The following is a 25,309-nucleotide window of genomic DNA, read 5'->3' on the forward strand; positions in this document are numbered from 1 at the left end:
CCCTTTTGACCAAGGCTTCATAGGTAGTAATTACTCTGTCTCAGGGCTTGTGTTGCTGAGAAACAGAGCTGACAGCTCTGGAGCCTGAGGGAAAGGGGAGGCTCCATGTGGGAGGGGAAGACAGAGGCTGAGCACCAGAGATGAGTCCACTTCATGCTTCCAGCTCTCTAGCACACCCTGCTGTCTCCTCTGATCCTAAGCTCTGGTGCATGTGTGTGGTACAGTGTGGTGTTGTGACCCAACCTGTGTGGTCTGGGGTCATGCTCCTAACAGGCGGAGCCTCATCCCCTCCCCTCCTACAGTCCCTAAGGTCCAGGGCCCAGGACTTACTCCCTGTCCAGGAAGGAAGGGAGATCAAAGAAGGAGGCTGGGGTTCTGTGCCCTGCCCCTTTCTAAAAATGAATCTCTTATAAGCACCAGCATGCAACTCCCAAGTTTCTAGGGCAACACAAAGGTCTGCAACTCGGTCCCTCCCCTATTTCTGGGGATGGGGTCCTGGTTTCCCCATTTACCTTGTTACAGTGTGAAAGGGCACATACAGGAGTAACTGCCCAGGAGTGTTTCTATGTAAGCATCAAGCATCTGTGCATGTGAGCCTGGACTCAGCCTGGGTTTTTCCCATTGTCTGAAGCCAGTAGGGTCACTCCCTGGCCCTTCTCACCCCCCTGGAATGCTGTGGTGAGGGCACATGTGCATGGCTGACTGCCCAGAATTCCAAGTTCACATTGTCCTATGCTCTCTGATCATGGCCACCGAACCTTTTGCACCACCTAATATCAGGGGACCTGCCAAACATCCTACTCAGGATGCTCCCAGCTCCCTTTCCTGCTCTATATCTCTGTTAAGTACTTAATGCCCACCATGTCCCTCCTTAAAGCAAGGCTGAACTAGCCCAGGAGGCCAGGGGACTGGAATAGGAGATCCTGGCTGCAGGTACAGGGTTGGGGAGAAGCCCCTTGGGGGGGCAGAAGGAGGTGCCTCCACCACAGGTAGAGTGGTGTCTGGAAATGTCTGTGTATGCATCCAGGCCCCTAGGTTAGGAATGGCTAGGTTTGGGCAGGAGGAGAACCAATGTGTGGAACCAGCAAGAGAACAGGGCTGGGCTGAGAGAGGCTGGTGGAGGAACACAAAGGAACAGATCCCAGAGTCGGAGGACCAGGACCCACTTGGTCACTAAATGTGGCAGGGTTGAAGAAGCTCCTCTGCACTTAAGGTAGCTGATCAGAGATGCAGGGAACTACCAGGGACTTTTCTGTGGGGAAAACATTGCCAGCTGTTTGCTGGCATCCTCTCTGATGGGTCGTAGGTGTCTTCCCACCTGGGCTCTCCCAGTCTCTCCTGGACAGCTGTCTCCTCTCTGGGCTCTGAGGTGTTGGGTCCTGGCACCTCAGAGCAGATATTATCTCCCTGCTTTTTCTTGTGTCTCTTCCCTCGCTTTTCTACAACCAGCTCCTCCCAAGGCATATGACATTGTGAACTGTATTCCAGGAAGGAAGAAAGAAGGAGAGGGTGTGAGATTGACAAATGGGTGTACAGGAAACACACAGAAGGGAACTGGGAACACAGACTGATGGCAGTCACTAGGGACTCATTAGGCAGAATGACAGCTCACAAGGTGTCCATGGTCTATTCCCTGCAAGATGTGACTATGTCCTCTTTTATTTGAGTGAATCCATGTAATCACAAGTATCCTCATAAGAGAGAAGGCAATGTGAAGACAGAAGCAGAGAGACATTGAAGGTTCTGTTTGATTTGTGCACAGAGAATGGCTCCAGGAGACAGGGACTGTGATAAGGCAGATCTAGATGCGGAAAAACCAAGACAGAAATTTTCTCCTAGAGCCCTGGAGGTGGCATGGCCCTACCAACACCTTGGTGGTGATCTTATGAAATGCATTTCAGACTTAAGAATCTAGATGCTAAGAGAAAATTTGTGGTGTGCTATGTCACTGAGGCTATAGTAATTTATTCTAGCATGTAAAGGAAACTATACAGGGAAGACAAGCAGGGAGAAAGTAAAAATGACAGGTTAGAGGGGCAGTCAGAGGACCAGAGGGAGAGGTCAGGTAGAATGGCATGTGGGAAGCAGGACTTGGTTAGATAGACAGAAGATGGCCTCATGGAACAGGGAGACAGGACGGCAGGAAGGAGATCCTCAGAGCTTGCTCTTGTCCCAAAATCGATTAGAGGAGCTTCCTGAGCTTCAGGTGGATTCCATTATTGGAACACAAAACAACTTTTGGTACTGGGATGGGGACTCTAAATGGATCCACTGCCAGCTCAAAGCGAAGCAGGGTCAATGCCACGGCCACCTTCATCTCCTTCATGGCAAAATTCTTCCCAATGCAGTTCCTGGATCAGGGAGGAGAAATGAGATGAGAAGTAGCCTCAAAAACTGTTCTGAGTTGGGCAGCCATTGGCTATGGAGCCCTTGCTAGGAGCAGGGCATTTGATGTGACTCAATCTAATCCCCTTTGCTTTTAGGACACTCACACTTCTATCCCTCTGGTCTTGTTTCACATTGCGTACTTCAACTTTCACAAAGACCATTTCTCTATTAGGAGTAGTTTCTAACTACTACTTCCATACTCAGCAGGCATGAAATCCTAGTAGAGGAAGGTCATTGCACTAACTCACCAAGTGAAGTCAAGTGCATGATTGAAAAGTTAATTAATTTGTTTTCTCCTACCACAACAAATTTCTGATTTCACCATGTGGAGGCCAGGTCAGGGTGTGATCTGGAGTGGGACGGGTCACACTCTTAGGTCCTCACTATATAGGGAGACAACAGTGACCTACATCCTCACAGAGAAGGAAAGATGAGTTTGTGTAAGGAAACCCGAATGGCAGCGAGGAAGCTGCAGGGGCAACCAGGGATTAGTGACATTCAGCCAGTTGCACCATCTGCCTTCCAATGAATGGTCCGGACTCCTTCCTCTCCCTCATCTCTTCAGTCCACCAGATTCTGTAGCCTTTCTGTCCTACTGCAGAAATGTCCATCCTTGACATTCATCAGTCTCTGAACCTGGACTTCTCTGTCTCCTGACTCCCCTCCTCTGTGCACTGAAGCCCCTTCCATGCCCCCATCATAGGTAGAACATGTCCAAATGCTTCAGCTGGCATCTAACCCCCATGGGTTGTTGTTTCACTCACCTCTCTCCTGTCCAGCTTCACTTCCTAAGAGAGCTCATGCTGTTGAATCACAGAGGCCCTCCCTCCACCCCTGCCTACCACACGCTTAAGGTTAAATCCAAGGACATTCTGACCTCATACCCTTGCTGCCTGTATCTCTTCTTCTCCAGACTCCCAAGGCACTATCAGTGTTTTATTCAAGGATACATTACAGTCCAATGCCCAGGACAGTGCAGGAAACATAGAACATTCAACACTCTGCTCACTGAGTGAATGAGTGAGTGAAGGAAAGAAGGAATGAATAAAGTGTCTTCAGTAGAAGGTTGTTTCTTGACTGGGAACACCTGGAGGCAGGGACAGTGCCTTTCCCATCTCCTGGCACAAGACTTCACACACAGAGCCATACTTAAGAAAAACATTTATACTCAAATGAAGTTAATTGAATTGTAAAAGGAAATGAAAATAGGAAAAAAAGAATCTATGAGTTCTGAACTAGGAATTGAGCTGCCTTATTCTCTCCTGCTCTCTTGTGGCAGGCCTATGACTTGCAGCTATGGTGTAGGGGGAAAAGACTCAATCCTTGGAGAAACCAAAGGCCAGAGCCAATCAGCCCTTGGAAGAACAATTTGTTTAGAGCCTATTCTGTGCAAGTTGATTCAGCATTTGAAGAATTCACAAAAAAGCTTGTTGCTGAGCCAAGTAAAAATGTTAAGGACGTTACTATTTTACAGGAAGATTTCTTTAGTCAGCAGATTTTCCAACAGCAACCCTTCTGGGGTGTAATTGTCCAGCTCAACAGCTATTTCAAGGATGCTTTATATTTTACACACCAGGAACCTTTCAAATGCTGTGTGTCATATACAAGTCATGGGTTCTCTCTCAAAAGGAGTGACTGTCCTTAGTTTTATGCTTTTTGCTAACATTGGACTATGTAGATGTGGGAGTTCCATAAGTAATCCCACTTTGCATAAACAATTTTGTCAACTGGAAAAGCAGTCATGCATATGTGAATATTAATGTGCAGTCGATCTTTTGTGGGGGTAGATTGCAAAAGCAAGGAGGGATACATTGGTATAAAACCTTGCTGTGCACCATTCATGAACAGGGCTTGAACCATGGAGACAGGGAGGTGGCTGGAAATCTGAACACAAGCAAATATCACAGATACAGTGAGTGGCAGATCGCTGATATAGGCAAAACAGTGGCTGCCATGCCCTTTGAGAAGAGAGGAAAAATTCTCTTTATGATGGTACTGGTAACTGAGGAAAGCCCCTGGAAGTTTAATTTTTATGAAAAATTTTACCTTTGAGAAGTTGTATTCCTGGAGGGAGAAAGACACCAGAATGACTGAAGTTTAGAAGAACAACTGACACTGAATTGTGGGTGGCAAATAGGGGAAGGATCTGTTTGAAGAGTTTCAGACCAATATAAGCCTCTCTGTTTTTGCAGTGTAACCCAGCAAAGGTTTGAGTACATAGTAATATTCACATAACCATGACAACTTGTTCAGCTGGCAACATTCTTTGTATGAAGTGTGATTTATGTACGATAGTTCCACTGTCTACATAGTCCAACATTGTCAAAAATCATAAAATTAAGGACAATCAACTCCTTGGGAGAAAATCAGTGGGTAAAGTGTCTGCATGGTGGCTTGAAATGTCATGTTTGTTTCATACATATAGATAAGTGCCGCCTTCACAACACGGCAGTATACAAGCACATATATACGGGCACCAGATTTGAAAGTAGAAGGTCACAGACATTGGGCTTCACATGTGGTGGTGGGCCTTCCCCAAGTACAGGATGCCTCACCTCGATCCTCCTGAGAAGGGCAGGAAGGCATGGCTGTGTAGATCAGAACCTGGTGCAAAACGGGAAGGGTCAAACACCTGCAGAAAGAGCACCAGGGTCAGGACAGGTAGGGTAAACCCCTCCTTTCAATGCAAGAGGGCACAGGACTCCTGGGGCTGGAAACAGGAGGAGGTGTTGGCTTAGAGAAATCATCCCATCCTTCCTCCCACAGCCATCCTACCTCTGGGTTGGGCCACACCTTCGGATTGTGGTGAAGACCATAAAAAGAAAGTGAGAGTTTGATTCCTGTAGGACAGGGAGAAGAGAGAAGACTTATCATACATGTGGCAGCAGGGGGCAGGTGAGTGCCCAAAAACCTGGGAGCTGCAGTGAGTGTCGGAGTGGAATGATCCTATAGCAATACCGGAGGGCAGACATGGCAAAGCACATGTGCACACATTAAGAGTAGATAACCATGTCCCAGGACTGAGAAGCAAGACAGAATTGAAGGCTAACTTTCTGGAGCAACTCAAGATAAAACTCACATTTATCAAGTGCCCTCCATGGGCCTTTGAGGATTATCTAATAACTCATTCAATCCTCACAGCAGCCCTCCAAGGAGGGCATTCATGTTCCCATTGTTCAGATAAAGCACCTGAGTTTCAGTGAGGCTGAGCACATTGCCTATGATCACACAGCTAGGATGTGGCAGGGTTGGGATTCAGGCTAAAGGTGAACCATGAGGTAGCCTCCACCATGGCAGGATCTCAGATCTGATTAACATCTGCTCTCTGCCATTAAAGTGAGGGCTCCTGGGAGACTGGACCATCTGACTCATGGCAGTGGATTTGCTGATCTTCTTCCTCTACCTAGACCCCAAAGGAAAGAAACCACATGTACCCCTTCCCCTGCCTGATGTCTGGGCAAATCTCACGTTGCAGAAAAATAGTTTTAGAGTGAAATTCTGGAAGCTGCACCCAGAGTCCAACATCTCCTTGTGAAGAACATGCCATGGACTGAATCATTATTATGTTGTCTGATATGTCTAGAGTGATTTGCATTTGTCACAGAGGAATTATGCACGCATTACATCAAATACAGAGGATGTTCAAATAGATGTGACAATGTAGACAGAATTGCCCCTAGAGTCTTACAACTTGGAGCTGGGACTGGAGAATGGAGTGTTAGAATCATAGGACATAGTGCTATCAAATGGAATTACTGTGGTATCATCAAACCATGGATTCTAAATGTGATGGGATGCTAGACTAGAGGATGATAGCAGCTTGGGATTCCATTCATGTGAGATGTCAGATTTGAGATGAACCTATTGAGGTAAATGCATTGATGTGCTTTATTCTCTATGATTAGAAGGGGGGGACTGGTGTTGTGGTCAAACTGTGTGACAGGCATTTCATATTCCTAATATAAACTACAAAGTAAATTTATACTTAATAAGGAAGAAACAAGACCAGAGAGGTGAGGACTACTCTAGGACACATGGATCTGATCTTCCAAGTGCTCTTGCAGTGTCCCCACATTAGTGAGTGTGGTGAAGTTGAGACCTCTGGGTAAGGAGCGTCCATCAGGGAAGGTAATGGGCTTGCTGAGCTCTCTTCCAACAAATGGTACAGGCGGATAGAGTCGCAGTGCCTCCTTGATGCACATGGTGGTATAGGGCATCTGATCCAGCTGATCCCTGAAATGAAAGCAGCCCAACCTGAGGGTAGGCAGGGCCCATGGAGACCCAAGGCGTCTTGTCTAGCTGAGTGGGCAGGGCACTCCCATGTCTTGAATGCTCACCAGGTGATGGAGGCATCATGCCCCAGGAGGCTCTGGATCTCTTTGCGGCACCTGTGCTGATGCTCGGGGTGTGCAGCCAGAGAGTAGAGGATCCAGGAGATGCCACTGGCTGTGGTGTCATGGCCCTCAAACATGAATGTGTCTACCTCGGCACGGATGTCCTTGTCAGGCAAGCAGCTCCCATTCTCCATCTGGGGAAGGCACAGCAAGAGTGAAGGGTTTGTTCCTTCTTCTGCCCCTCTGGGTGAAGCCTCAGGCCCCTCCCACACACTCACTCTGGCAAAGAGGAGGATGTCCAGGAAGTCCAAGTGCCTCTTTCTCTTGACCTCCTCCATCTCTCCCTCCTCTTGCAGATGTGCCTTCCTCAATTCGATCACTTGGTCTGTCCCAGCAAACAGTGGACCCCAGACAGAGCTCTGGGCTTTGGGCATCCAGGAACAGCAACTCACAGAGGACCCACCTGCCCCCAACCCTTTTCCAGTCTGGGTGCCATGAATCAGAATAAGTGTGGGAGTTGGGGTGCACATCAGGATAGAGAGCTTGATCATCTGATTGGAAGTGAGGCCTCTGCTCAACAGCACACCCATGGAGTAGGGTCTGCCTGAATGCACTTGCAGGGGGACATCACCAGTATGGTGACACACATCAATCCCAGCACAAGCCCTGGTACCTCAACACCCCAGTTCCCAAGCCCTGCACCAGGAGAGTACCCAGTGTGGGTGTGTTGCATCTTCCGAAGACCACCAGGGGGCTCTTTCTGAGGGTCAGGGCCAGTTCCTTTGAGATATGCCTCATGAGGGATGGGAGCAGCCCTGGAGGTGGACCTAACCTGTGTGCTGATGGGCGAGCTGACAGGCCCAGTGGTTCCTGCGGCCCTCAGGAGTCAACCCATAGATGATGTTGTTCTGGTAGAAGAAACTCCTCACTCGAGAATAAAAGAGGTTTTTCATATCCCCAATGGCCTGGAGGTAGGACCGGGAGTTCCTGAGGGAGAGATACAGAAAAGACTGGGTATTGAGAGGCCTCTGTCTTTGGGGTTCTAGGTGGGAATTTTCACAAACATTTGGGATAGGTGGCACTGAGGTATTCATTGCTTCTGTCTTATGGCCCTTGAGACCCTCAGTCCTTTAGAAGTGATATGAACAAGGAGGGAAGATGATGGTGAGATAGGTGGGATCAGAGTCCACTTCCCCCTGTGCATGGGTGGAACACTGAACTGATCTTCTGAGGAACAGACTGAACAGCCAACGGTCCCAGCATAGATGAAGATTGGAGGCCAAAACTAGAGGACATTGAAAAACCAGACAGTAAGGAGAGTGCTTTGGGTAATACTGTTTCTGGGACCACTGCGGGTCCAAGGCAGCTGCAGCCTTAGGCCCAGTGCCCACTGGGTCTGTCACAGGATTCTTGGGAGAGAGCCAGATCAATGGGTCCTTCCCCTGCCAAAGAAGGTTTGAGCAGCGCCAGGATGAACCTGGATGATTGAAGTTGCTAGGGGGAATAGGGATGAAGTGGGAAACACACAGTGGCAGTGTGCACCCATTGAAACTCTGGATGCCAGTGGGGAAGAGGTGGTCCATGGTGGCCTCTGACCTGGATAATCCCTAGTGTGATTGGAGAGTTGGGGTGTGTGAGAGGCCAGGCACTTGTTTAGAGTGGCAGACTTGAATAGGAGGAATTTTTCAAGAACAAAAAGAAAAAAGGGGGCACTCAGTGGCTGCTTAGGGAATTATCCTGTAGCAGCCACCCCTGCCTCCCCTGGCTGTCCCCCTGTGGCCTCAGCAGCCTCACATGTGGGCCCACCTCTGTTGTCAGGATACTGACTGCATCCCTATCCCCTGTTGCAGAGGTGAAGGGTGCCCAACCATGCCTGTGAACCCAGTGGTGTGCCACCAACCCCAGCCACCATCCATGACCCTGTAGCTGCCACATTAACAGTGGAGGCTGGCTTGTGCCCGACACCGCCTTCAGGCAACTGGGCTCCCACTGGAGCAGTGGAGGCCAAAACCTCATGCCCACAGCTTAGGAAAGAGTGCCCCTGACCCTGCTGCCCAGAGGCACCTTGTGCCTGACCCCACTGCCCTGTGCCAGCACCCTCAATGGCAGGCATGACCAGAGTCCCTGCCCTGCAGGGCCATCTGGCTCTCTGTAAAGAGGAAGGTAGAGACACCTCTGAACAGGGAAGCAGCAAGGATCAGTGAGTCAGTTATCCCCAGAGAGACAACCCAGTGTGGGGGCTGAACTACCCTGAAGGGTCTCTGAGAGTCCTTAGTATCTAGGACAGCAGAAAGTGAGAAGGTGGTGTATGAGTTTCCCCTAATTGGGGCACCTCAAGGACAGTCCAACTGGTGGACTGAAGGCATAGGCCCGGCTCAGAGGGGCACTGAGGGCCTGGAAGTGAACTGAGGAACTTGGCTGGAGGCTGGACAACTGCAAAGAGTGTGGCTCAGGCCTGGCCCCCATCCCTGCAAAACCACAGGTAGGGAGAAAAGGAAAATCAATCCCCCCTCAGCCTGTTGCAACCAGGAAGACCAGCAGAACTGGATTGCTATTTGAAAGCCAGCAGGATGCTTTTAAAAAAAATTCCTTCTTCCTTATTTCCTTTTTTTTTATTCTCACAAGTGAGACAATAAAACCTGGAGCTGTGATAAAAGCAGAGTTAGACCCAAAGGTGGGATATTCCAACAGTTGAGACAAATTTCACTTTGCTACTCCAGAGAAGTTGGAAGTTATTGTATATTTGTATTATTTTTCCTTATTTGTACATCTTTTATTTTATTAGAATTTTTAAATTTCTCTTCTTTCTGTTTAGTTTTCTTCATTTGGTTTGTTAAATTGCATGGTTTGACTGGTTTCCCTTGTTAGCTCTTTCACAGTGTATTTTTAATTTCCTGTCTTTCACTTCATTTGTGTTCCAATAGCGCACTACTCTAGGTCTTGTACTTCTTATTCTTGTTATTCAGATCACATAGATTCTGTCATATGATTGTTGCTCTACTACTATTGCAAGTAATTGCTGTTCCAAACAATTGTGAATATTACAAACCACCCCTTCTGGATCTTAGCTCACTTCACTGTTTCTGGAACTTTATTACTGTTGTGGTTAACTCTATTCTCTCACCCACTACACCTCTTTTCAATCCTGTACTCTCACTTTATCTCATAATCTGACCTCCCACAAGCTCACTGCATTATAAATCCAACTCCCAATCCTCCCCCCCATCCCCTAACAAGAGTGTTATCTTTTTTTCCACCCTTTCTAAAAAGTGGCTATTTGGGGGCAATTTTATGGTTAACACTATACATATCGAAAGGATCTCCTATCTTTTCTTTATGGGCTGGTACTTTAAATACCATAGAATACACTCCCACTGTCTTAAATCATTTTGCATTCCCGTTCCAACTAATCACAAAAAAAAGCAGGTTGGAGCTGTGAGCACCAGTACACCAGCTGGAAGAGGAAACATACCAACAAAGGACCCACCAACAGATAACAACAGAAGAAGGTGAAGGAGGGATTGAAAGACACACTACCCTCAACCCAGGACTGACCTGGAAATACAACTAAATGGTGGAGAATTTACCCAGAACAAACAATTGAACAAGAGCAAGAGAGAAGCCTCAAAACCTTGCACACACAGAAGAACCAGCTTCAAAACAACCTGTCCACACCTCTACAACAGAATACAAGGAGTGGTAGATGGAGTGACCCTCAGTTCACCAGCTGGAGGGAAGAACCCACCAAAGAAAGACCCAATAACAACCAAAACCCAAAGATATACAAAGAGCCAACATAAACAACAGCCCAAGAGCAGCAAGCTCAGGAGATCAAGGAGACTGCACCACTGAACCTCAAAGGTCTTCTTCCAAAGAAGTTCACATCATACACCCAGGGAGTCAGAACAGATCAATTTAAGAAGCAGAGGCTAACAAGGAGAGTCTCACAAACAATGGGAAGACAAAGAAATAATCCCCAAATGAAAGGAAAGGAGGAAGCCTCAGAAAGAAAGCTAAATGAAATAGAGGCAACTCAACTATCAGATATTGAGTTCAAAGCAATGGTTATCAGGAAGCTCAATGAGCTCAGAGAGAATTACCAAAAACTACAGGGAAACTACAATGAACTCACTGCAAACTATATCAGCATGAAGAAGGAAATAGAAACTATCAATAAAGGCCAAGAGGAAATGAAGGATACAATTTCTGAACCGAAGAACACAGTAGAAAGAATCAAAAGCAGCCTCGATGAAGCAGAGGATTGGATTAGTGAGCTGAAGGACAAGGTAGAAAAAAGCACCCAGAAAGATCAAGAAAAGGAAAAGAGACTCAGAAAGAATGAGGAGGGGTTAAGAGAAATGCAAGACAACATGAAAGATAATAATATCCACAAAACAGGGATATCAGAAGGAGAAGAAGAAGAGCAAGGGATAGAAAACCTGTTTGAAAAAGTAATGATGGAAAATTTCCCTAATTTGATGAGAAAAAAGGTCACAAAAATCCAGGAAACACAGGGAGTTCCAATCAAAATGAACCCAAAGAAGCCCTCTTCAAGGCACATCATAATTAAAATGGCAAAATTCCAAGACAAAGAAAGAATCTTGAAGGCAGCAAGGAAAAAAACAAGAAGTAACATACAAGGGAGCACTGATAAGACTAGCAGCTGACTTCTCAATGGAAACCTCCAAGCCAGAAGGAAATGGCAAGAAATATTCCAAGTAATGAGAACCAAGGGCCTGCAATCGAGACTACTCTTTCCAGCAAGGCTCCCAATTAAAATGGAAGGTCAAATAAGGAGATCCCCAACAAAAGAAGCCTCAAAGAATATAACTCCTCCTAACCAGCTCTGCAAGAGATGCTACAGGGTCTGCTTGAAGAACAGGTAGAAAAACAGTGACAGAGAGAGGAACACAGGTATGAAAAAAATGGCAATGAGTAAATACTTATCAATAATAACCTTAAATGAAGTGGATTACATACCACAATCAAAAGACATAGAATAGCTGAATGGATAAGAAATCATGACCCACCCATATGCTACCTATAAGAGACCCACCTTAGAACAAAGGACATACATAGACTGAAGTGAAGGGCTGGAAACAAATATTCCAAGCAAATGAACAGGGAAAAAAAGCTGGGGTGGCACTACTCATATCAGAGAAAATAGACTTCAAAATAAGAGCCATAAAAAAGACCCAGAAGGTCACTTGATAATACTCAAGGGAAGAATCCATTAAGAAGACATAAACATTGTAAATATATATGCACCCAACATAGGAGCACCAAAATACATAAAGAAAATCTTGCAGGACTTCAAGAAAGATATCGAAAGCAGCACAATTATAGCAGAGGATGTTAACACCCCACTGTCAAAAACAGACAGATCTTCCAAGGAAAGTATCAACAAAGATATTGTGGCATTGAGCAACGCCCTAGATCAAATGGACTTAACTGATATATATAGAGCCCTGCATCCCAAAGAAGCAAAATACACATTCTTTTCAAATGCACATGAAATATTTTCAAAGATAGACCACATGATTGGACACAAAACAAGCCTCAACAAGTTCAAGAAAATTTAAATCATATCAAGGATTTTCTCCAACCACAGGGGACTGAAACTAGAAACCAACCTGGGGGAAAAAACCCAAAACACTGAAACTCATGGAGATTGAATAGCATGCTATTAAACAATAAATGGGTCAATAATGAGATTAAGGAAGAATCGAAAAGTTTCTGGAAACAAGTAAAAATGAACGCATAACAATCCCAAACTCATGTGACACAAAGAAGGCAATCCTGAGAAGTAAGTTCATAGTGTTACAGGCCTACCTAAAAAAGATAGAAACATTTCAAAAAACACCCTAACCCTATGCATACAGGAACCCGGAGCACAACAACAAAGACAGCCCAGAGCAAGCAGAAGGAAAGAAATTCCATGATCAGAGCAAAATTAAATGATGTAGAGATGAAAAGCACAATTCTAAGGATCAATAAATCTAGGAGTTGGTTTTTTGAGAAAATAAACAAAATTGACAAGCCTTTAAGCAGGCTCATCAGGAAAAAAAGAGTGAGGACCCAAATAAAAACAATCAGAAGTGAAAGAGGAGAGATTACAATTGATGCCACAGAAATACAAAGGATTGAAAGAAATTACTATGAAGAACTATATGCCAGGAGTCTGAAAACCTAGGTGACATGGACAAATTTCTAGAAAAATATGGTCTTCCAAAAGTGAATGAAGAAGAAGGAGAAAGCCTGAACAGACCAATACCAGGTGAAGGAATTGAAGCAGTAATCAAAAAGCTTCCAACACAGAAAAGTTTTGAATGGGACAGTTTCACAAGAGAATTTTACAAAGCATTTAAGGAAGAGCTAACCCCTATCCTTCACAGACTATTCCAAAAAATGCAAGAAGATGGAAGACTCCCAAATTCTTGTTATGAAGCCAGCATCATCCTAATCCCAAAACCAGATAAAGATATAATAAAGAAAGAAAAATTCAGGCAAATATCGCTGATGGACATATATGTTGGGGACCGCCCTGCCTGGTCTCAGGAAGCTGTAACCCGCCATGACTTAGGCTGAGTGAAAGACCTCTCGACCAGGGGCCACTAAGGAGACAAAACTTATTTCCCTGGCATGATCGGCAGTCAATGATGGGTAACAATTCTCTAAGAAAGGGAATGAACCTAAGACAGATGCGGTCATGTGGGAATGCCCTGAGAGAAGGGGCTGTGGAAATGAAGGGGTGATCGACATAAACCCCTGCCCCCTTGGCTTTATCAAAACCTGAGTCTTTGTTCTTAGATGTGAGAAATCCAAGTCTCCTGGCTGCCTTTGTCTTCCTTGTTAACTCAGGATAGCAGGGGTGGCCCAGACTAGAAACAGCGGACCCCCAGGGTGATCAGGCCTGGGACATAGAATATGCAAGATCCTGTGAGATCTGTGTGCTGGAGGATGTTATTAACTTGGAATTTGAAAGGCACAGACAGGAAACCAAAACTGTCCTTATAGCCCTGTTAGATAAAACCCCAATCTCTGCCCAGAATCACAGCGGGGATTCTGTCTGCACCTTTGTAAGTCACCTACTTCTTTTGATCTTTTCTGCCAGACTGTGAATCCACAAACTAAGTCTGTTTTCTCAATAAAAATCTGCTTGGGTATGGACATGGTGTGCTCCCCACGAGAGGGAGTGGCCATGGCACCCTCCAGGAGAGAGGGTGGCCAAGGCGTTCCCCACATGAGGAGTGGCCCTTCTGTTCCTATTCCCACACAGGACCTGGTTGTCTCTGTGTATGATTTTAGCATGTTTCAAAGAGCATCCTCAGCCGAGATGGATACTGCTGGCTGGTATCCTCCGCAGACACAGACACTAAAATCCTCAACAACATATTGGCAAACCACATTCAACAATATGTTATAAAGATCATACACCATGATCAACTGGGATTCATCTCAGGAATGCAAGGATGGTACAATATTCACAAACCAATTAATGTAATACATCACACATACAAAATGAAGGACAAAAATCACATGATCATATCAGTCAATGTAGAAAAAGCATTTGCTAAGATACAGCACCTATTTATGTTTAAAACACTTAGCAAAGTGGAAATAGAGTGGGAATTCCTAATATAATAAAGGCCTTATATGAGAGACCTACAGCCACCATTAAACTCAATGGGCAAAAACTTAGATCCCACTAAGATCAGGAACAAGACAAGGATGTCTGCTTTCACCATTCCTATTCAACATAGTATTGGAGGTCTTAGCCATAGCATTCTGACAAGAAAAGGAAACAAAAGGCATCCAAATTGGAAAGGTGGAAGCAAAACTGTCATTGTTTGCAGATGGCATGATAGTGGTCATAGAAAATCTGATAGACTCCACCAAAAAGCTGCTCGACCTAATAAGTGAATTTGGCAAAACAGCAGGATACAAAGTCAATATTCAGAAATCAAAGGCATTTTTGTACACCAATGTGGAGGATACCAGCCAGCAGTATCCATCCCTGCTGCGGATACTCGTCAAAACACGAGAAAAACATACACAGGGACAACCAAGTCCTGTGGGGAAATAGGGACAAAATGGCCACTCTCTCTAGTGGAGAGTGCCCCGTTTTCCCACCCAAGCAGGTTTTTATTAAGAATACAGACACAGTTTGTGGATTAATAGTCTGGCAGGGAAGATGAAAAGGAATAGGTAATTTTCAAGGGATCTGACAGAACTCCTGCTGAGAACTGGGCAAAGTTTGGGGTTTTATCACTACAGGACCTGAAAGGCTAGTCTCATTTCCTGCCTGTGCCTTCATATTCTAATTCAATATCATCCTCCAGCAAGAAGATCTCACAGGATCTTGCATATTCTATGTCCCAGGCCTGATTACCCCGGGGGTCCACTGACTCTGGTTTGGGCTGCACTGCCCCTGTTATTTCTGCAGGCCTGAGTCAACAGAGGAGACAAAAGCAGCCAGGAGACTTGGAATTCTCACAACTAAGAACAAGGACTCAGGCTTTGACAAAGCCAAGGGGGCAGGGGTTGATGTCCATCACCCCTTCATTTCCACAGCCCCGAGTCTCTTCCCTGAGGTCTCCTCATGATCATGCCTGTCTTAGGCGATTCCCTCCATGGGAAATCTTACCCAGCATTGGCTAGCTTCTCAAGCATAGGAGGCCAGACACAGACCAGGCAGAGTTCATGCCAGGGAAATAAGTTCTGTGGCTCCTGGTTCGGAGGCCTTTCACTCAGCCTAAGTCACGGGGGGTTAGAGCTTCCTGAAACCAGGCAGGGTGGGCACCAACACACCAACAATGAAATATCAGAAACAGAAGCCAGGAAAAAAATCCCATTTGATATAGCAAAAAGAAAAATAAAGTACCTAAGAATAAACCTAACCAAGGAGGTAAAAGACCTGTACTCAGAATACTCTACAATACTGAAGAAAGAAATTAAGGAAGACACAAACAAATGGAAGCATGTACCATGTTCATGGACTGGAAGAATGAACATCATCAAAGTGTCCATACTACCCAAAGCAATTTATAGATTCAATGCAATCCCTATTAAAGTTCCAATGACATATTTCACAGATACAGAACAAACATTTCAGAAATTTATATGGAACCATAAACAATCCTAAATAGCTGCAGCAATTTTGAGAAAGTAGAGCAAAGTTGGAGGGATCACAATACCTGACATCAAAGCATAGTCCAAGGCCACTGTAATCAGAACAGCCTGGTGCTGGCATAAGAACAGACACATTGACCAATGGAACAGAACAGAGAGCCCAGAAATAAACCCAAGTCTGGATGGTCAATTAATATTTGACAAAGGGGGAAGAAGCATAAAATGGAGTAAAAATAGCCTCTTCAACAAATGGTGTTGGGAGGTCTGGATAGACACCTGCAGAAAAATGAAACTTGATCACCAACTTACACCATACACAAATTCAAGGGCAATAAATGACTTAAATATAAGTTGTGACACCATGAAAATCCTAGACAAAAACAACAACAGGAATGTTTCAGACATTCAACGCAGCAACATCTTCACTGATATTTCCCTTAAAGCAAGGGACATAAAGGAAATGATAAACAAATGGGACCTCATCAAATTAAAAAGCTTCTGCATGGCTAAAGAAAAAAAAACTGGAAAAAGAACCAACTATATGGGAAAACATATCTGCCAATGCTATCTAGGACAAGGGTTTGATTTCCAAAATATATAAAGAACCCACAAGACTCCACTCCAGGAAGACAAAAAGGACAATTAAAAAATGGGCAAAAGACTTCAACAGACACTTCTGAAAAGAGGACTTACACAGGGCCCAGAGACATATAAAAAGGTGCTCAGCATCCCTAGCCATCAGAGAAATGCAAATTAAAACCACAATGAGATACCACTTCACACAGGTCAGAATGGCCATCATCAACAAATCAACAAACAAGTGCTGGAGAGCATGAGGAGAAAAGGGAACCATAGTGCACTGTTAGTGGGAATGCAGACAGCTGCAGCCACTGTGGAAAACAGTATGGAATTTCCTCACAAAACTAAAAATGGAACTGCCTTTTGACCCAGCAATTTCACTGCTGGAATTATATCCTAAGAACCCTGAAACACCAATCCAAAAGAACCTATGCACCCCAATGTTCATAGCAGCCCAATTTACAATAGGCAAGTGCTGGAAGCAACTGAAGTGCCCATCAGTAAATGAATGGTTGAAGAAACCATGGTACATTTACACAATGGAATACTATACAGCAGAGAGAAAGAAGGAGCTCCTACCCCTTGCAACAGAATGGGTGGAACTGGAGAGCATTATGCTAAGTGAAATAAGCCAGGCAGTGGGGAACAAATATCATATGATGTCACCTTTAACTGGAATATTATCAACAAAAGAAAAAAGCAAGCAAAATATAACCAGAGACTAGAAATTAAGAAGAATCTAACAGTAAACAGAGGGGAGGGGGGAGAGTATAATGGGGGGAAGGGGTTTCAGGAAGTACTGTAAAGGACACATGGACCAAACCAAAGGGGAGGGTGGAAGCAAGGGAGGGAGGTGGGTTTGACTTGGTTGGGGGGGAAATGGTGGGGGTAAAATGCAGACAACTGTAATTGAACAACAACAATATAATTAAAACAAAGAAACAAAGAAAGAAATGATATGAACAACCAGGAATGAATCTGTGCCAGAGATCAGGGATCTGTGGCTGGGTCAAGATTTGGTCTGGACTGCAATTTGTCCATGGTCAGCAGCTCTGGACAGATTCTTGCTTTTTGAACTTGTGAGCATTGCACCTGCCTGAACTGCCTCTCCACTGAGTCCATACCAATTAATAGAAACAAAACCCCAGCACCTGAAGGATCATGACAGACCTGTCTGTCTGGATGCTGCCTTGCTGGCTGAAGGCACACTTCATGATGGTGTCCAGAGTCATCAAGGAGACGTGTTCAAAGATCTCCAGATGGGAGTCCTGGCTGATGAGCTCCTCCCATTTGTCCTGTAGTGGGAGGGAGACATTGATCCAAGTCTACTGCCCCAGAGGGCCTCAGCTGACAAAGCTAGTTTGTCTCTGTCTCTTCAGACACCTCTTTGGTAGCCCTCACTTTCCAGAACAGAGGCATTATAGCACATTTAGACTGTAATGCAAATGATGATAAAGTTAGAGCTATATTCTCACAACCTTTGATTATAAAATTAAATACATATTCTCATAATGGCTTGAAATATTTTTGAAATTTAGAAATACTTTATGATAATCACCTTTAAGCAGCCCAGAAAACATTGTTTCTCATGGGACAAAGAGGGAATTTTGTGTGGGGTTAAGCTGGACCCGAGGGACACCTGGTGCCCTTTAACTCTAGGTAGCAAATATGTCAAGGCAAGAGGAAACCTAAGTGACCAGTGCTAGGGCTCCGAAGGAAGGGACACCAGGGACTTTAATTCTTTTCCTTCATGAAATGAGCATAGCTGTTGAGATCAGAGACCAGGTAACATGTGATGCAATGGCAGGACCTGGCTCTGTGAGTGAGGGTGTAATCTCCATTCCCTTCCATGCAGTGACTCAATTTCATATTGAAGCCTGTGCTCCAAGCCAGAGTCCACCTGAATGTCATCCTGGGATGTCCACCCTGTCACTGAAGCTTTCACTGCTCAGGTGTGCTAATGGCAGTTTGTCTTACTGTGAAGAGGAAGGACTGTTCCTCTAGTCCACTGTGCTAAAGACATGGAGGTGAGAGGTGAGTAAATCCTGTTCCTTCCATGACCCTCCTTTCCCTTGGCAGTAACCAAAGTCATGTGGATTCAAGCTGGTGCCTAGGTACCTCCTGTCCCATCCACTTCGGGAAGCTCTGTCACATGGTAAGTTCTAATTGGCTAAGTTATTCTGGTTGGCTCTGTCTGATGGATGTCCCAAGGCTCCATACATCCTAGAGTGGACCATGTGAGTTGTGCTGTGAGTCAGTGTGTGCAGATGAGAAAGGGATGGACTTACCAGCATCAATCGGACAGAGTCCACCATGATCGTCACATAGGGCTTGAGGATGTCATAGTGGAAGGCTGGGGTCAGCATCCGCCGGTGCTGGAACCACGTCTGTCCATTCAACAGGAGCAAACCACACCCTGGCCACAGATAGGTGTGTGGGGGTGGGGGTATGGAATCAGAAGGATGACTGGGGGCAATTTGGAAGGAACCAGGGATGTCAGAAGAAGGTACATCATGGGAAAAGGAAGGAAAGGCCAGTGTATTTCAGGAATGTGAATTTCCCAAAGTGGAAGGTACATGGGATATTACTGACAGCTGTGAGTTAAAGGTGAGATAGAGTCGGGGGGCTGGTAATAGAAGGTTGTATGTAAACGTCACTCTGAAAACATTGAAGAGCACTAAGAGGTGAAGGGAAGAAGCTGAGTTTCAGAGGGACTCTCACCATGACCTGGAAGCAGTGAGGTTTTATTAGAAGAGAAATAGGGCTTGATTCATTGATGATGGTAGTGATATGGTGCTGGTTACCTGTTGTTCTCTGTGAGCCAAAGATACAGCTCTTGGTAAGGCAGGTGGACCCCACAGTACTGATTGGACATACTTACCAATCCACGGAGCCAGGAATCTGTACACATCTTGTGTCTTTGGGTCTGAAACATAATAAAAAGGAATTACAAGAAACCGGATGGATTCAAACAAGGCTGAGAACCCCCAGGAGGCAGCTGTGGTCCAGACCATGGGCTGCCATTTCTTCCTGAGATTGTCAGCTGGCAGTTTGTCTCCCACCTGCCTCCCAACTCCAAGTCTCTGTGTCCTAATAGTTGCTGTGATCTCAGGAAGGCAGACTCAGTGTCCCAGCAGCATAATGTCCACAGGATTAGGATGGCCAATCAGCCAGAAATATAGGCACTATCCCCAGTGCCACAGAAAACACAGAAGTCTATGGTCTTCCTGCAGTTTGTGGGGGCTTCACGTCTCCAGGACAGGCAACAATTAGAAGTGGGAAACCAAAGTCAGGGTTGATAGAAATTGTTTTTCAGATCTGGGGATTTTATATAACAGATCATCTCAATCTGATTAAAAGAGAAAGGAGGAAAGGAAGAAAGGAAGGATGGAAGGAAGAAAGGAAGGAAGGAAGGAAGGAAGGAAGGAAGGAAGGAAGGAAGGAAGAAGAAAGGAAGAAAGGAAAGAAGGAAACAACAAAAAATAAAGAAGATAGAAGAGATATTGTCCCAGCAGGCTGTTTAAGCATTCAGTTAGAGCTGATATTGTTGACCTTAAGCTGGCTTGTGGTGTGTGACAGTGGTTGGTAGAGGGTCCAGAGAATTCTGGTAGAACCAAAGTCTCCAGTGGAATTTCACAACAAAGAGAAGAGCTGCTCCATAAACAATTCAGGTTTCACTCTCACCTGATCTTCCTAGGATCACCTTCATGTAGTCAGGGTCATAAACCAGGAATGTGGCCTTGCTCCCCCACATCCAGCGAGGACAGGCACATGGAAATTTCTCTACCCTTTTTTTAAGCTGTTGTAGCTCCTGGTCATTCTGGAACTATAAGCAAGGGAAAGACATGTCAACAAAACATTTCTCTTTAGGTCTAGTGCTTGGAGTGGTGGTGAAGGGTAAAACAGCTGCAGGGATAAAATTCTGGATCTATCAGCTGTGATTAGGAGCTTGGAACTGGTTCTAATGAACCAGGTTGTGATCCGGATTCTTGCTCTTCATCAAGACATGATCTAAGGTCAGATTGTGGCTTCTAGTTGAGCCCTCACTCAAAACTGCCCTTAGTTGCACAAAGTACGTGTCTCATAATTGTTCAGTTATGGACTGAATGGTGCACATGCATTTTTCACAGACTTATGTTTGAGTTATTTGTTGAATTTTGTCCCTTTCAAATTCATATGTTGAAAGGTTTAATTCCTAGTACATCAGAATGTGACTTAATTTCAAGATAGGGTCTTTATATTAGTAATTAAGTGAAAATGTGGTCATTAGAGTGAGCCCTGATCCACTATAACTGTCTTTATGAAAAGGGGGAAGTGTGGACAGAGAAACTGTCAGTCACAGAGGGAAGATGATATGAAGAGAATGTGAAGAAGATTGTGGTTTACTAGCCAAGGAGAGAGGCCTTGAGCACATGGTTTCTTCATAGTCTTCAGAAGGTGCCAGCCCTACAAACATCTAGATTTTGAACTTCAAGTCTCCAGAACTGTGAGACACTCAATTTTGCTGTTTTAGCCACCCCATTTGTTAAGCACCCTAACAAACCAGTACAATTGTGTGATGATCAATGCACACTTGTGAGTGGGGACAGATTATTACATTCTCCTGTTCACTGAAGAATAAAGAAACCTTGAAGGCTGTGCCCAGGAGAGCCAATTTACACCCAAGCTTGCCAACCCCAGTGATCCCACAGCAATGTGGGTGTCTCTACTATCATATCTGAACTCAGTGTTCTAATTGCTCTGCCTGTGTTGGCAAACTTACCTTTAATATCTGTAATGTCTATATTCTTAGAGTATGGTTTTAAGGAATTAAGGCTTATTTTTATAAGAATAAAAAAGTGAGAAGGAATGAACGAGCATGTGTAGGAGAGTGAATGGGTGAGTCTTGTTTAAAATTCTTGTTGCAAGTGACAGATATAATCTTGAGCAATGTATGAAAGAGAAAAGGAACAAAGAGAAGGCTGAGGACTCCAGGGTGTTTCACAGAGCTTAGGGCAGGAGGCAGACAGGGTGTGGAGGGGGCAGAACGGGGAACTGGAGAATGACCAGGACTGAATTTCTCATTCTTCCTCTCTGCACATACATGCTTTCATTCTCTTACCAAGTGTTTACTGGGATCTACACAACAATTTTCTAGTAGCTGGCAGAATGGTCACAGATAAACAGACAACAGTCCCTGTCTTCATGGAGCTGAGGACATGTGGAGGAAAGAGCACTTGTACCCTTCCTGATTAGCTTCATTCTACCACATGTCATGTCTGAGAGGCACTGGGAATCCTATTGGACATGGGATTGTAATATGGCCAAGGTGTTTACCTACTACAATGAACTGTGGCTGGGGTTGTATAGGGTATTCAGGGGCCCACCCTTTGTGGGGAAAGAAATCTCAGAGCAGATGGGCTGCAAAGACATCCCAAAAGGTTTTCTCTATAGTGATGAGCAACTACATAAGTGAGTAGATGAGTAAATGGTTTCACTCATTCACTTATTTCATAAGTATGTATTGAGCACTTTGTGTCAGTCATCATCCTAGTTGCTGGAGGTCTCTGCTCTCATGGAGCTTATGTTTCAGTGTTGGTGCAGGTGGGGAGAAAATCCATGTCCAAAAAGACAAGCACAGTAGCATGTCTTTTTGATTGCTTGGTACTCAAGCTTCCTGAAAATTCTGCTCCTGGGTGCTTTCTTTAGATCCCTTTGGGGACTGAGAGGAGCTACACTTTGTTGTGCCTTTCCATTATTCTCTCTAGCCCATTTGAGCATCCACTAGTCTGTCTGCCCTAATGTCCACCAGTTGGGACTCCCAGGTGTCCCTGAGTGTCTGTGGCCAGATGGTGCCCATGGTGGTAGGGGTCACAAAACTGTAGGTAAATACCCAGTGTCCATCTGGCCCCTATGCTTCAGCCACTCCACACAGGTGGTGCTGCCCTGGAGTTGTCCTCACCTGACTGATCCTAGGAACTGCAGCCACAAAGCAATTTCCCCAAAGGGATATACAAAGAGTGTAGATGGACAGGTAATGGTTTGGCCACACAAACAATAGTCAGATGTGGGCTCTACTGAAATGGCAGGTATGCCTGTGTTGGTGGGAGGACATGGAAGGAAATGGGGCAGTTTGGGTTGTTTGAATCCCAAAGACATTCGTTTCCCTTTCTATAGTCCCTATTGGATTCTACTTAATGCAGAGAGGTTGTACCTTCCACATGGTTGCCCTTCTTAGGCATTAAAATTATTTTAAATTCATACAAATTAGAGTGAGTGTAATGGTGGCTCTTGGTCTGTGCCATGTACAATACCACCATTGTAATATCTCATTTGTGTGCTGTAAGTATTATCATCCACAAGTTACAGAGGAGCGATAGAGAAGGCATTTGAAGTATGTGGTAGAGCTGGGATATGCATCTAGGTATCTTGGCAACAGAGCCCATAGGTTAACTGCCCACCTTGTCAGTTGTCATCTAGTCTGAAAGATTAGCTTCATGTAGATGGAACATCTGGCATTCAATTCATGACTTAGTCAATAACAGGCATATTGAGTATATGAAAATCTCAGGCAGTATTATAAGGCAAGGGAAATTTGACTGCATGAACGTATTTGTTATGTAAATATGTAAATATTCGGTTTCTGAGTCTATATGTCATCTAAGACCCACAGTGTAATGGGAAAGTCAGAGGAGGAAAGTGTATTGGTGCCCTCCATCTAATCCTATCTCAGAAAGGTGAGAATTGCATCAACACAAGTCACAATTTCTCCAAATCAGCAAACAATCTGGAAATCATTAGTATCACATTTGCATGAACAAACGGGGCTTTGGCTGTCTCTCTGTGGTTGACATGAAGAGTTACAATTTTTGCTCCACTCTGCTGATAATAACTTGTCCGCATTTCTCCTCAGGCTTGTTCAATCCACAAACCCTAGGTTAGTCTCCCTCCATGCAGGCCCCTCACCTTGCTCTGAACCCTTCACCCAGGGACTAGTGCTAATAGAGCTGAATGGGTAGCACTGTCTGTCAGCCAGCCTGCAAGCTATACCTTTCCTGTTAGTCCTCATAACTGAGTCAAGCATCCCTTTGTGTTAGGCACTCTGCTGGGTCTGAGGGTACAGAAAGAGGTATGATATCCTCAGCCAAAAGGAGCTCACAGGGCAGGGGTTTGGGAATGAGAGCTGGGAGGGAAAGAGATTGTTTTTACTGGTGCAACTCAATGCCAGTACTCCTTACCTTGGACCATCCTGGAGGCCTTACTGCTCATATGTGCCAGTACCTTGTCAGGGGTTTAGCACTGCCATCACCAGTCTGAAAAATCCCATAGTTGCAATCCAGCCAAGCTGGTGGCTCCCCTACTCCTGATCCTATCCACAGCCACCCTGTAGGTGAGCCTCTCTTCCTGTGACCTGACACTTTCTTTAAATCCCTGTATATCGTCTCCACAGATTGTGAACCCCAACAGGCAGGGATCTATGAGACCCATGTTTATGTCCCAGGAGGCTTCAGGCCCAGCAGAGGGGATGGAAATGAGTGGACACAGACAAGGAAGTATCTAGAAGTTCTGTTGTGTGATCCTGTAGCAGGGAGACTCAGGAACAGCCATTGTCCTCAAAGTGCTGGGCTGTCCAAATAGCCTGAAGGTCTACCTAAGGAAGGGGGATCTGACAGACTGAGGACACCAGCACATGGGATGAGAAGCCATCACCTGAGGGGTAAACTGGGTTTTGTCCCCATGACCATGTGCTTCTCACACAACAAGAGTTTGTCCCACAGACTTGCTGAGCATGACCGTGCTTGGCAATCCCCTGTCTTCGTTGCCTTCCCACTCCCCTATCCCATTTGCTTTTACCTCCTGTTGGTGCCCGAACAGCCAGTGGGGAGGAGGACACGGGAACTGCTGGAGGGCTTTGAGCAGCCACTGTCTGCGCAGGTAGAGCTGGGCTGCCTTGAGCAGCAGCAGAACCAGACCGAGCAGGAAGGCTACATGCAGAGTCCCAGAGATGCTGCCCAGGGCTCTGGTGGGGCTCAGCACAGACACACTCATGGTGCAGTGGCTTCTGGATGGCTAACTGTCCCTGACCACATAAGGCCAGTCTGGAAATATTGTCCCTCCCACCTGTGGGGAGGGTGGAGGGTGAGAGCAGAGCTTAGAGTCAGCAGAGTTGATTAACTGTGCTGGCTCCAACTTGGGGAATAGGAAGAAAAGTTTTTTTTTACTGACAGTGACAATGGTTGTGTACATCTCAGCTTTTCACTCATCAGTTTCCTAAAAAGTGTGTAATGAGCTCTATTATGTGCCAGCCAGTATGCTGGGTGTAGTGATCCAGCTGCAAGCAAAACACACATGAATCCTGAGTTCCAGAAATCACAGTTAGTTCACCTAATGTTCTATGGGTGTGGTTATTTCCTTATTATTTTTATTCCAGAGATACAAAGTAGTACAGATGTGGAAAGTGGTCATTGAGAGTTTGGGTTGGGGTTAGGATCCTCCTCTGTTGTCTCCAAAACTGCCTGCCTACCTGCATCAGAAGTTTTCCTCATACTTGTCCTAGTCCACCTTTCAGTTATGATGCATGGTGAATGTGCTGGTCGGTCTTGTACTCAGGAGATTCAGTTCCAGGTCTGGTGCACTGCATATGAAGTCAGCAACTGATACTCTCTCAGCCTCAGTTTCTCCTTTTGTAGGTAGAAAATAATCTTTTTGCCAAGGATGGCATAGGAGTGCTCTTTCATTCTTTCAATGAGTCACTTGACACATATTTCTTAGAATACACATCTAGCATGTAAGGTCAGAAAAAAGTACAATAAAATATGATAAGGCCTTTACTGGAGGAATGAATGGTAGTGTGGGTCTACCAAGAGGAAGAGAAAACCAAAGAAAGAGAATGGGGT

The 25,309-nt window shown here is 45.2% G+C and overlaps 1 protein-coding gene across 1 annotated transcript; it reads right to left on the reverse strand.

Moving 5' to 3' along the window:
- Positions 1-1,929: 1,929 nt before the first annotated feature.
- On the reverse strand, positions 1,930-24,517 carry LOC114496226 (cytochrome P450 4A6). Its single transcript, XM_028511506.2, has 12 exons — positions 24,267-24,517; positions 20,118-20,259; positions 19,315-19,359; positions 18,722-18,849; positions 17,604-17,728; positions 7,555-7,709; positions 7,001-7,107; positions 6,726-6,916; positions 6,488-6,621; positions 5,164-5,228; positions 4,944-5,020; positions 1,930-2,351 (listed from the first exon to the last, which is right to left on the reverse strand). Exons 1-12 carry the CDS (start codon positions 24,459-24,461, stop codon positions 2,183-2,185), a joined length of 1,533 nt encoding a protein of 510 aa, XP_028367307.1. The 5' UTR covers positions 24,462-24,517; the 3' UTR covers positions 1,930-2,182.
- Between the last annotated feature and the right edge of the window lie 792 nt (positions 24,518-25,309).

This window comes from Phyllostomus discolor, chromosome 5 (genome assembly GCF_004126475.2).
Source record: "Phyllostomus discolor isolate MPI-MPIP mPhyDis1 chromosome 5, mPhyDis1.pri.v3, whole genome shotgun sequence".
NCBI lineage: Eukaryota > Metazoa > Chordata > Mammalia > Chiroptera > Phyllostomidae > Phyllostomus > Phyllostomus discolor.

Coding starts and splice junctions, on each gene's coding strand:
- LOC114496226 (XM_028511506.2), bottom strand. CDS start 24,461: ATGAGTGTGTCTGTGCTGAGCCCCACCAGAGCCCTGGGCAGCATCTCT. Junction 18,850..19,314: donor ATTCCTGGCTCCGTGGATTG/GTAAGTATGTCC, acceptor ATCTGTGGCCAG/GGTGTGGTTTGCTCCTGTTG. Junction 17,729..18,721: donor ACTCTGTCCGATTGATGCTG/GTAAGTCCATCC, acceptor CTCCCACTACAG/GACAAATGGGAGGAGCTCAT.